The sequence below is a fragment of the Anguilla rostrata genome, chromosome 7, assembly GCF_018555375.3.
Source record: "Anguilla rostrata isolate EN2019 chromosome 7, ASM1855537v3, whole genome shotgun sequence".
Lineage (NCBI taxonomy): Eukaryota > Metazoa > Chordata > Actinopteri > Anguilliformes > Anguillidae > Anguilla > Anguilla rostrata.
In genome coordinates, this window is record NC_057939.1 from 53592211 (window position 1) to 53605045 (window position 12835).

The 12835-nt window shown below is 42.0% G+C and overlaps 1 protein-coding gene across 3 annotated transcripts; it reads right to left on the reverse strand.

Annotated features, from left to right (window-relative positions):
* Nucleotides 1-98: 98 nt before the first annotated feature.
* LOC135260050 (N-acetylgalactosaminyltransferase 7-like) lies at nucleotides 99-12155 on the reverse strand. Of its 3 annotated transcripts, none has more exons than XM_064345174.1 (12): nucleotides 11643-12155; nucleotides 10409-10863; nucleotides 7458-7624; nucleotides 6702-6832; nucleotides 6319-6398; nucleotides 5855-6037; nucleotides 4534-4651; nucleotides 3899-4021; nucleotides 3232-3450; nucleotides 2905-3003; nucleotides 2078-2206; nucleotides 99-1799 (listed from the first exon to the last, which is right to left on the reverse strand). In XM_064345174.1, exons 1-12 carry the CDS (start codon nucleotides 11757-11759, stop codon nucleotides 1662-1664), a joined length of 1959 nt encoding a protein of 652 aa, XP_064201244.1. In that variant the 5' UTR covers nucleotides 11760-12155; the 3' UTR covers nucleotides 99-1661. The 3 variants fall into 3 exon arrangements, with proteins under 3 accessions (XP_064201244.1, XP_064201243.1, XP_064201245.1); XM_064345173.1 differs by lacking the exon at nucleotides 5855-6037 and adding an exon at nucleotides 5462-5644 and having other exon boundaries at nucleotides 11643-12141; XM_064345175.1 differs by lacking the exon at nucleotides 5855-6037 and adding an exon at nucleotides 5462-5644 and having other exon boundaries at nucleotides 11989-12130.
* Between the last annotated feature and the right edge of the window lie 680 nt (nucleotides 12156-12835).

The following is a 12835-nucleotide window of genomic DNA, read 5'->3' on the forward strand; positions in this document are numbered from 1 at the left end:
ACTTGTTTCCTTTAGCAAATTGCACAGCAGTTTGAGTCCTGATTAATGGTATTTTAACTGTATCCACTTTAAAGAACAGAACAAAATTAAGAAGAACATACTCCAAATACTGGCTGTAGTTTATAAATTTGGGAATTCGCTGCAGAAAAGTCCTGCAGTAAGTTAAATTCTTCAGTACAACTGCAATCAAATACAAAAGTCTGAGAAGGAACCTTGCTGGTTTAGAGCACATCATATTTAACATAACTGGCAACATTTAATTTGAATATAATGATATCCAGAAATATTTAATAATCATGGAACACATTTCCCAACAGTAAAAATAACCACTCTACCAGACTCAGCCCTTTCATAGAGACTACCAGTAATTTAGTTGTGGGGCTAACTTGTAACACCATTTAAGCAAAAACCAATAACCAATAAAAGAATAGAGAAAGCTTGAGAAAAGTACCCAAAAGACAAGGAAAATGAAATCGTACAAAATAAAAAGAAATGCAGCTAAAACACTGTTACCATGGCCAAACATGTTGGAAGGTTACAGGTTAAATCAAGTGGAAATAAAAATGAGTGAAATAATTCCATTTTTTTCGCCATTGAGGACCAGTAAGAATCAATGTTTAAATGAGATATTTACACCTTCACCAAAGACCAAACAGAAATCTTTAAAATGACATCTCCATTTTCACAAAATTTTTCACTGAGGCTATAGGTTTGTTCAGGACTTATTTCGTGGCGTGTCATTTTCAGATTTTTGAGTTTGGTCACAATGTGTCGATACAATATTAGAAATGGGGGGGGGGGGGGGACTCCATAAAAATATATTACTGTATTAATATTTGCAATCAGATGTGTAGAGCGTGATTTGGGCCAGCTAATAAAGATTTTACAGCTATAAAGACATCTGACATTGAGCATGACAAAATGAAAACCCAGTATTGGAAATGGTACATTTCACACCGAGGACAAAACACTTAAAACAGTGCTGCATTCGCCAGGCTTGATTTCATGTGTGCAGTTACGGTACCAAATGGTTTTGCTGGCTTCTTGTATGAAAAATGCCCCTCAGCAACACATAATTAGCACACACAGATTTGATTTTAAACTTGGAAATAAAAATAAAGAGAACTACCACACAGAAAAGTTCCGAAAAAAAGGTGCTGGAGGCAAAACGATAAATTCAAAAAGGAGGACATCACACGTTTTCTCCATTTCAGAAGCGTATGCTCAAGAGCTAAGCTTTTGGGCAAAGACCTTGTCCTGCAGATGTCCCTCTTTTTGACTGTAAATTTAAAAATAGAAAAGGAGTGTTTTGGAACTTCTGTATCTGTTAAAAATAACATTGACAGATTGCACAATGCTTAATGTAAATATACAATTGGGGAGGGAAAAAAATAAAATAAACAGCTTCATCGGCCCCTGAGAAAAATCCCCAAAATTTATCTTCATCAATATGGAGATAAGAAAAGATGTAAACGCGATCAATGATCAATCAATTAAAATAAATTTAAAAACAATATTCGTAAACAGCTCACAGCAAGAAGACATGGTCTCCCTTTTCTCAGATCTCCTTCATTTCGATATTCAACCGATTTCTCGATGCAGCAGGCACACAGGTGGCCAGCATTAAGCACAGTCTTGTAGTTTCTGGAGGAGTGCCCGTTTCAAACTGCCACAATATTGTTCATTTCCCACTTCTGTGTGGTTTTGCTCTCATCACACGTGGCGATGAAGACCTTGTGCAGGACCTCCGATCGATCCAAGCATTTACTCGTGGGGATATGCGTGAATCTGTGAAGATCCTGCAAAATCAGAGGTGGAAACATTTTAAAATGGGAATATTCGTCTCAAATTGGCACAAATGTGAATCATTTGTAAATTTGATCACTACCATTGTCTTTCACATCTGGCGTGATCGTTACCTCAGATGGATATTTGCAAATTACAATTTTATGAATTACATTCATTTTTATAATTAAGATTTTCATAGTTTATTATTCTTCCATTTCAATCATTAGTTCATCCAAGTAAAACTTTACAGCTTAAGTAATAACAGCATGGATGCTTTATCAGGACTGACCTTGAAGTACTTCCACTCTGTGTACTGGTTAGTTTTGCAATTAGTTATGATGACTGCGGACCCATCTGGCCCTTCAGTCACGCACTGGCCATTCTGCATAAGCTGGTTGCCTTCATTTATTCTGAAAAGCTGAAGAACAAGCAAATGTTGGACTGGGGTAAAAAAAAATTTTATAGTCAATTTCATATTCTTTATACCTGAGAATTCTGACTTTCCAGGGTAATTAATTTGTACTTCCAGTTTGATACAGACACTTGGGTGGTTTCAGCAAGAAAGCAATGCAAAGAGGCTACTGAGTGGCTTGTGCTGTTTAAGAATTGTTTCTGTACATGGAGTTCCACAGTCTGCTATCCCTTAAGGCACTGTTCCATTGTGTATATGGGCCCCATGGTCTGGTATCCCTTAAGGCACTGTTCCAGTATATGGGTGGGCCTCACAGTATTGTATTTGTTAAAACTCTACTCCAGTTTGTGGATGGGCCCCATGGTCTGGTATCCCTTAAGGCACTCTTCCAGTATGTGGTTGGGCCCCATGGTCTGGTATCTGTTAAGGCACTGTTCCAGTGTGTGGATAGGCCCCATGGTCTGGTATCTGTTAAGGCACTGTTCCATTATGTGAATGGGCCTCACAGTCTGGTATCTGTTAAAGCTCTAGTCCAGTGTGTGGATGGGCCCCATGGTCTGGTATCTGTTAAGGCTGTGTTCCAGTGTGTGGATAGGCCCCATGGTCTGGTATCTGTTAAGGCTGTGTTCCTGAGTGTGGATGGGCACCATGGTCCGGTATCTGTTAAGACACTGTGCTGTGGAAAATGGCACATTCAGCCTCACCTGGTTTCCCCCCATCCTGTGGCAGGGCCCTATCTCCAGGCTTCCCCCATCGGTGTGACCCATGCTGTCTATGCAGTAGCTGGTTTCATACCCTCGAATCTGAAAGAAGAAAGCCACCAAACATGTACAACTGTCCTGCATTTTATCTTCCAGAAATGTAGTGTGAAAAGACCCTGAGAGATGCTATAAAGTTTTTTTCTTTCCAGGATTTACTCAGAGACTGCTTTACTATTTTTAGAGCATTCATATTTTAAAATTCCTAATACGGAGTAGGACAGAGTAACGTTTTTAAGATCTCAATTTAATGCAGGAAATGTGAAAAAATACCTCTCCCCATTCAACGATCTTGGGAGGCAGAGGGTAGTGAACTGGGATGTCATAGGCGATCTCCTCCATGAACCACTTGAAGCTTTTGCACTGATGCTCCTCCCGGAACTTCTTCAGCTCGCTGATGTCTCCGTAGGCCAAGGTCTGAGTTTCAGGTCGACTGGCATAAAAGTAGTCCTTGTATTCATCCCACCATACTTCTACTACACGGACATAGTTCTGGTGGGTTAAAAAAAAAAAAAAAACAGAACAAATGGAATATATACAACGCCAGTGTCCAGCAGACAAGAAACAGTAAAAGCGCCCTCCATGTTTTACTCAGAGATGGAAGGCTCTAAATAGCTTGAACATGCAGGAGGCAAGAACACATTACATTACATTACAGGCACTTAGCAGACGCTCTTATCCAGAGAGACTTACACAACTTTTACACAGCATTTACATTGTATCCAATTATACAGTTGGGATATATACTGAAGCAATGCAGGTTAAGTACCTTGCTCAAGGGTACAACAGCAGTATCCTACCCAGAAATAAAACCTGTGACCTTTTGGTCATAAGACCAGTTCCCTACCCATTATACTACACTACTGTACTACAAGAACACAGAATTCGTGAATGGACAGAGGAAAGGAGTCGCGAGGAAACGGACGGATGCCTCTCTGACCTTCAGCGTGGGGGAGGAGCCCACGTGCGCAGGCGGCGGGTTGCCTTGCCAACCGTGCAGGCGATACACGTGCCCGATCCGGGAGCAGGGAACGAAAAGCAGCTTCCCTCCGCACTGCCAGATCTGCGGGGAAAAGACACGGGCACTTTCCAGAGCTGCCGGCTGCTTCTGCCACTGTTTCAGAAATAACCCAGCCAAACGCAGGGCTCGGTGTCCACACAACCCAGCCAAACGCAGGGCTCGGTGTCCACACAACCCAGCCAAACGCAGGGCTCGGTGTCAACACAACCCAGCCAAACGCAGGGCTCGGTGTCCACACAACCCAGCCAAACGCAGGGCTCGGTGTCAACACAACCCAGCCAAACACAGGGCTCAATGTCCACACAACCCAGCCAAACACAGGGGTCGGTGTCAACACAACCCAGCCAAACGCAGGGCTCGGTGTCCACACAACCCAGCCAAACACAGGGCTCGGTGTCCACACAACCCAGCCAAATGTAGAGCTCGGTGTTCACACAACCCAGCCACCGTTTCAGAAATAACTCGGCATATAAATATAAATAATAAATAAATATAACAAAAAATAAATGTACAAAAATATAAATAAATATTTATTTAATTGGAAAATATTTTACCTTGTAGGAAATCTCAAAGTTTTCTCCTCCCCAGATCTGAAGACCAGGGTCATAGAGACCCAGTTCAAAGAAATAATCTCTCTCAATAGCAAAAAGTCCACCAGCCATAGCAGGAGATCTGGGAAAAAGCACAGCGGTCAGACTGATCTGAAGTCAGAGATCGACACTCAACATCAAGCCAAAAGGCCAGAACATAAACAAAGGGCGTGGCGTCTCAGTTTGGGCAGAATAATGGCAAAACAGAAAAAAAGATAACAAAAATAAATATGCAGTTCACGTATGTGAAGGGATGTGCAGATTATAGTTCTTGTTTCTGTGCAACCTTGTACTATGGCATCCTGAAACGTGTTTGCAGCTTGTATTTCCAAATTATAAAGCATTCCAGCATTATTTTAGTCCTAATAACCCAATAACCACATTCTAAAAGAACACCCAGCGTGCTTGCAAATGAAGGAATAGTGTAAATTGTTACAAAATCAATAATAGAGGTAACAGAGGGTAGACTTAAAATTACATCAACAAATCTTGATCAAAACATCAACATCATTAGTTAAGTCAATAATGTAATACAACCCATCACACAACTCATTGTTTGTATCGTTTTTACACGTAGCCTAAACAACATCATTAGCGCTATTAGTTCTGAGTTAATAATCAAGCAATAAAAGAACAGTATGAGGACAGAGCCAAAACCCATATGCTTGTATGCTGCAGCAGCATTTAGTGAGAGCTTCAGGTTTAGTGTACTGTATTTTCAAAGGGTTGCAGCCCTTTTATTAAACAGGCATTTGAGACATGCACTGATCTGCCATGCAGAAATGAGAGAAACACCCATCGCCAAACAAATTCAAGCAGCAGAACGTGGAGAATCAACACTTTGCATTTAAAGCGGACGGTGTGGTGTGTCAGTTACTGGTCCATGCATTACCGATAAGGCTCGGTTCTAGTTAGCCTCTTCTCCTTCTCCTTGCTAGTCAGAGGCACACGCTTCCACAGCATGCTCCAGTCCCATGCTCCTCTCGCAAAGCCGTCCTCATCACCGCCCCCTTGTGCCTGAATGTCGTAAGTCTGACCACTTATGGCGTCAATGAGCGGCACTGTGCATACAGTTCTGGTGGGGGGGGGCGGTTAGTGGATGGACAGCGGCGGGGGAGATTGGGGCAGGTTCGGGGTCGAGGGGGGAGGTCCATGCAGCAAACGCACAGCAGGCAAACATGAGGAACAAACCAAAACACAAACACACACACAGAGACACACAAAAAAAAAAAAGGTTTAGATGAATATGCATGAAGTGGAATGGAATAAACCTTCCTTGGTTTACCGGTAAGGCTCACTGTTATGCTTCCTTATAGACTTTTCCTTGCCGCTTAGTGGCACCCGTTTCCACAACAAACTCCAGTCCCAGGCACCCCGGGCCAAACCATCTTCATCCCCACCTCGCTGCGGTTCTGTGGTATAATCATTGCCGTCTATGTAATCTATTAACGGAACTGTGCATACGGTTCTGCAACGTCAACGAGAAACAACAACAAAAGGACGATTCGCATCGCTTCAACCAAGATAAAAATCACTGCGCATCCTGTGCTTTGATCTCTCAGAAGAGCGCTCACAGAAACCCAGCACATTCATTTAGCACATTCAAAAGGCTGCACAGAAAATAAACAGAGTTGAGTTTGCATTGGAGGGCCTACTGAATTTTCTTTCTTTTTTCTTCTTTTTTTTCTGCAACCAACCGATTAATAACCAGCTGAAAATATTACAATATGTGTTTGGAGTGAAGCGTACCTGTCTTTGGAAATGGGAGCCACCAGTGGGGCGTACCAGTTAATTCCCACTTCACAGTGCGCGTCCAGGTAGATCAGCACCTGTGGGGAGACGTTAAGGCTCACATCTGTAATAATGAACTCTCTCTGCACGTTAGCATGATGCAAGGTGCATGATTATGTAAGTCGCTCTCGATAAGAGCATCTGCTAATGCCACTAATGCTAATGATGCTAATGCCAATGCTACTAATGCCACTAATGCTAATGATGCTAATGCCAATGCTACTAATGCTAATGCTGCTAATGCCACTAATGCTAATGTTGCTAATGCCAATGCTACTAATGCTAATGCTGCTAATGCCACGAATCCTGCTAATGCTATCGCTAACGCTGCTAATGCTCACCTGGCCGAGCTTGGCTTCCCGGGCGCCTATGCTCCGGGCCTGAATTAGCCCCTCCCTCTTCTGGTTGCGGAACACCTTCACCAGCCCATTCCACTGCTTGATGTAGTCATCCAGCCTGCTTTTCAGTTGCTCTGTCGAGAGTGAGTGAGGAACCACGAGCACTATGACAAAGCTGTACATATAACCAATGTACCAGCGCTCATTATCTTCAAGCGGATGGGAATACAACAGTACTGCTGCAGCACAGATAGAGAGTGCTAACCTCAGAAAGTAAATGTAATCGCATCAAGTGTTTCAGCAGTATGAGTGTGCGTGAAATGTTTGCTTTAATTTTCTACGTTTTAAAAACAGCTAATTTCACATTTTCTCAAGATATATTTTTACGTACAAAAATACTTTTATGTACAAAAGTGAAACAAGACTTCACGGGTTATACTCTCTACAATGAATCAGTGTCAATAAACACCATCCAAAAGACACGTCCTTGATGCAATTTTTCATGTGAGGAGATGCTGCACTTTTCCCCCTACCAGTCAGAGTCATTCAGTGAGCGGTTGTTAGGAAATAACATGTAATCAAAAGAAAGAAGGAACCAACTACAATTATGGCTTCCTTAGACCATTCCTTAATGCTCGTTAACTGAACATTCTTATGCTGATGTCACAGCCACTGCTGGTATTTCAAAGCAGTGGAGTTCTAGAACATTCCAGAAGACCTACTCTTCGAAGGGTCGAATGAAAACTCAAACACCTTTACCTTTATTGCTGTAGTCATCGATCAGCACTATTTCAGCCAGATATTTGTTGGGCGTTCTCTTGATCACACTGTGCACCGTCCTCATGAGGGTGGACCACCCTTCGTTGTGAAAGACGATGATGACGCTGGAGGTGAGCAGGTTTTCATCGTAATGCCAGTACTTACACCTAGATGGAGAGAAAAATTCATTTATATCAAAATCGGTTTCTTATTCACTACAGTCCTTTCTCTGCAAGGAAATGACCAAATCCAGGCTGAACTCAAGCAAGCGAGTGGGGAAAAAAATAAATAAATCAACTTTAGTTTGGTTTACTGCACAGACACTCCACAGGTACCAATATAGGTTCGTTTAGAGACTAAAGAATGAATGAAAAATTTGTATAAAACGTGCTACTTAGGCTGACCAGACATGCTCTTTTTCCTGGACTTCTTCTTTTTGGGGCCAAAAATACTTGTCCTGGCAGGATTTCCACATTCTGAAAAGGTCTGGACATCTAAAGGTCTAAATTCCTAAAATTCCTATGAATGTTAGGTTTGGTTGTTCATATTTGGATTTAAGAAAACAGTTAATATATTTGTTAATGGTTAACTAATTATAAGTTCATCCTATGTTTTGCTAATGTATAAATAATCATGTAAGTAATATGTTAGTTCATGTATTTGTTAACTACTAACTCAATTTTATGCTTAGTTAATGTAGCCTATTTCTGCATCATTAATCAGTTACTGCCAATTCATGTGACCACATTGTAAACTGTTACCGGTCATCCTAATGCTACTCAAACATGAATGCGGCGTAGGGCTGAGGTGCTGAGTGCCTAAATGTCATCTACATTACAGCTAGCAGGATGTATCCTAGCTTAGGCTACAAACTATACTGATGGCCCCTGAACGCTTCTCAGAGGGAAGGCTCCAAGTTTCTTATCCGAGGCTTGAAATGAGCCGCAGGAATCTTAATGAATTCTCAACACATTCCAAAGGATAAGGTTCGGTTTCATGACCTTCTCCCTTGCGCCGGTTCTCTCAAATACACGTTAAAAGGCTGAGAAAATCCTTTAAGTGTTAATCTAGCGCACACATATAATGATCCCGGGGAGACTTCTAAACCACACTGCTTTTACTCGTTTAGTTACTGTGCTGTAAGACATTCTTCCCTTTAGCAAAACCTGTTTGAAAGCCTCAGAAGACAGAAAAGTGAGCTCGAGGTATTTTGTTCCTTTACACAGCCCACTAGTCGAAAAAAAAAAACAATGCCTAAATTATGTAATGTAGGGTTCTGTAAGGTAGAGTAGTTAACACAGGGTTATATTGTAACTAAAAAAACAAATGTGATAAATTCAATCCATTTCTCAAAGAATAGGTTGCAGTTGCCATTTAATTTACATGCCAGGAAACCTAGTAGGCTACATCCTGAACAAAACTGATTTCCAGGAGCCCTAGAAGGTAATGTCATCTTCAGCATGTTTGACTGATCAAACTGTGCATATTTGGCCAATCTAGTTGTGCGGAGAGCTATTATGCAAGTATGCATCATTAGTTTGTTTAATGAATGTCTCCTCCAGTAACAACTGTAAGGCTATAAATTCTCTCAGTGCTTATAGGCTACTTCTCACTAAGCAAAGGTCAACGCTAATTGTGTGATTTAGAGATTTCGATGCATATGTGATATAATGATTGCAAGCGCTCACAAAAGGACTGGAGGCACTTTCTTCTGCAGACTGTAAACAGAGGCAGTGTAGGACAAAGCTACACATGATACACCTGTAGCTGCTAGCCAATAACCATAATGCAATACCATTACAATTACATAACACCAGCTTGTTGCCATGTAATACACCCAATGTTACTATGATTTTTTTGCAGCACCTAGTCACAACAAAACAAAAGACTTTTTTTGGAAACAGGACATATGAACTTTCAGAAGTTCCACTCAGAACACATAAACCAGGATTTTTTTTTTTTTAACTCTGAAGTGCGTCATCACATTTACAAGATATGAATTTGGTGTAAAATGCAATGCATCTGTCTGACCACAGATATTGGTCTGCTGAAATCGAACTGCAACCATACCCAGAAAATACCCTGTTACCCAGCTAATGATAGATAGCTAGCCCAAAGAGAAGTTCATTTGAATCTTATTCTCCAGCATTAAGTTGTTACTTTGTAAAATATCACACCCACAGCAAATTCTCTGACCATCATGGCCAGCCAGCTAACACTGCCAAACATAACTGATTTAATTGATTAATAACAGCAGTTATCCAACGTCACTGAACACTGACAAGCCACTTGGTGGTGGACAAGCCAAGGCAACCAGGCTCATCTCTCCAGCACTAACCCAGTCGAAAGCTGAAAATGCAGCACTGTAGCGGCCAATCAAAACACGTCTCCTCTTCTTATTCTCCTCCTTCTATTGGCCACATGCTTTTCAGACACAGCCCACATAGGAAAAAAAGGGTCATAAACATCCCGGATGCTTTTTAGAACAATAAATACCGCTAGACAAGCAAGGACTGGGCAGAAGTGAACTCAGACAAACACTGCCAGTGCATCACAGCAATGCCTGAGCGTCATAGTAATGACAGCCTGTTTTACAATCTCCAACGTGACAGTCCTACATAGTATGCCTTTAAGATATGAATTGTGTACGTTGTGATAAGCGTTGTATGAAAGGGTAAACCCGGTTATCAGGTCCAACCACCATAAACACCCTCCCTATCAAAGTACAACTTCCAAGTTCAGCTTCTAGTCTGAAGTAATTCATGTATAACAATTGCTCAATAAAAAAGCAGGAGATGATAACTATGACAGAGGAATACACATATAAAACTGGCAATCTCAAAAACCCTCAGGTATTAGGCAAATATACCTCACTGTCATTAGTGAGTGTTATAACTTAAGACTCACTCCAGACCTTGAGCAAACACGGTTGAGTAAAAGGGGTGACTCACTCCTCATGGCGCAAGTCGTTAACGCTGCGATCCAGGGATATCATGTCGCTGGCCACCATGTTGAAGCCGAACTCTTTGATGCTGGCCTGGATGGACTCCTTGTACTCTGGCCCCAGAACAAAGGCCTTGGCCTCCTCCCCCGGTCCCCCGGGGACACCGGGGCGTTCCGGCTCCTTCGGCTCCAGGTTACCCAGCTCGCCCCTCTTCAGAACCGGCTCGGAGTACACGTGGGTGTGAGGCTTAAAGGTGGCGTACTGCTTCTGCATCACGTTCGCCAAGTTCTGCACATCCCCTTTAAGCTTCTGCTGGACCTCGTTGGGCCCTTTGTTCCTCTGCCGCATGGACTCCAGGTCAACTTCAACCCCCTCCACATGGGGCCATGGCACCACCGGCTTAAATTTGCCCAAAACTGAATTCTTGGCATCGGGCAAAGCATTAACTGCATCTTTTTTTTCCTACAAAGAACAAGAGAGAATGACATATCAATACATTTTAAATGCCAACCTTTTTTTTTTTTTGCAATACAGAGACATGCTGACATTATCTAGCAAGGCAGGTAGTACTAGTCTACCCAGGTAGCCAAGACATTTAAAATAATACAACCTCGTCGATAGCTAGTGTCTAGTTATTAATAGGATTTTCAGGGTCTGTCGTAAAGAGCTGGCAAAGCTTCTACCAAGATAGTGAAGCTACTAACGTTATATAGACGGAGGCCACAGCTCCAATAAGTTGTTCTATATAGACAGCTTTTTGCTTGCTACTCTTGCACGCTGTCTTCCGGGTTTACATGCCGTCAACGACATTGCAGAATATTATACTGAGTCAGTTCAATGGATAAATGACATTCACAACTTCTGAACACAGCACTGAAATTAACCAGAAAGCTTGCAGCAATAACTAGATACTGCCCAGCAATCGAAACCGCGAGTTAGCAAGCGCTGCAGCTTTTAGCAGATAAAGAAACGTTTCGAAGTCTGGATAACAAGACTCTGCATCATCTCAAACTTAACCAGCAAGCCAATCTCCATGACAACGAACTGTACCTGGCTTTCCGCCCTCGTCAGCACGTTATTTCGCGTTACGCGTGTCAGCTAGCTACGGTATAACCAGAGAGATTCGATACAACAGCACCGAAACGCCGGATCCGCCTCAGTTAACATTAACCACATATCAAAATAAGCGAAGCCTGCGGCAGTATTAAAACTTAGCTGCGCCAAACTTTAACGATACCCACCACTCGACTCGATTCGTCGTTTGATTTTGGAAGGAGGGAAGACCAAAGCACAACTAGGAAAAATAATGTCCCCGTGACAAATAGAGTTCGAAGAATAAATCCGATTTTTAACCTCATTTTAGGAATAACTTATCAATAAATATTAAGTGTTGAGCTGCCCTGGCTCGCAGCTCCTGGCTGTTCCCGACCCTGGCAGTTCCCGACGCGATTTATCCTGGTGCTATAGTCCCATTCGAATCTGCCTTCTCTGGTGGTGCTTCAGCTAGCCTACTTCTGTTCCAGTCCTGCTTTTCTCCTGCCCTCTCGGCCACCGGTCCTGGCACATTCAAAAGTTCTCGGCATGTACCCAGAGACCAGGCAGGGCGGCAGTTGCGCCGTGGGCTGACACAACACGGATGTAGCAAACGCTACGCTCCAGGAAGCGGCTTTTTTGTTGACCCGCGAGACTGTATTTGCATAGCAAACGAATTGGCTACAAAATCGCTAAATGCTTAAGTGAATAGGATCAATGAACAACAACAACAACAACAACAACAACAACAATAGCAATAATAATAATAATAAATCCTTTTGATACAGTAACTATTCCACGAGTTGCATGCACGTTGTCTTTTTCAGTACGAATCAGGGTGGTTTTGAAGCAAGAAAATAACGAATTTGTGGAACACGTTATTATGAACGGAGACACGAGTTAATCGTTACTAGTTTGACACAATGCATGCCGTAGGCTGTTAATCAGTATGAACTTAATCGGTAGTTCAGCAATAGCAAATATGCCACGTGTTTCACACACAAAATATTTAAAGTCATACTTGAAGTACAACTCAGCACATAAATTCTGTGCCTGTCAAACAGTGTCAATGCTCAGTCAGTTGACAGAAGGCGTGGGGCGCTTTCCCATTCGTTCAACCTGTTGATTTTTGGAACAAGAAAAACTAGTAAAAAAATATGTCTGCTATGCAGATAGGACGTCATTCAACAGAAAAAGGACCCAACGACTTGTTATAAAAATAGCTTAACGCCACCCCAAGTAATTTTTGTCGTTGAAAAATTTAATTCATTCTTTATTTTATATTTTGATTACTCATTAATTGTATTAATTGTGACCTATATACCCCTTTACGCAATTAAACCACAACCATAGGAAGAAAATGGTTTTGGGTACCTACTTCCCAAAGAATGGTAAAGTGATG

What these genes read in the sequence shown, in the direction of transcription:
- LOC135260050 (XM_064345174.1), bottom strand. Translation starts at nt 11,759, where the DNA reads ATGAGGTTAAAAATCGGATTTATTCTTCGAACTCTATTTGTCACGGGG. An exon ending in AACGACTTGCGCCATGAGGA is followed by an intron (nt 7,625 to 10,408) that starts GTGAGTCACCCC and finishes CTCTCCATCTAG; the next exon opens with GTGTAAGTACTGGCATTACG. An exon ending in GGGAAGCCAAGCTCGGCCAG is followed by an intron (nt 6,399 to 6,701) that starts GTGAGCATTAGC and finishes GTCTCCCCACAG; the next exon opens with GTGCTGATCTACCTGGACGC.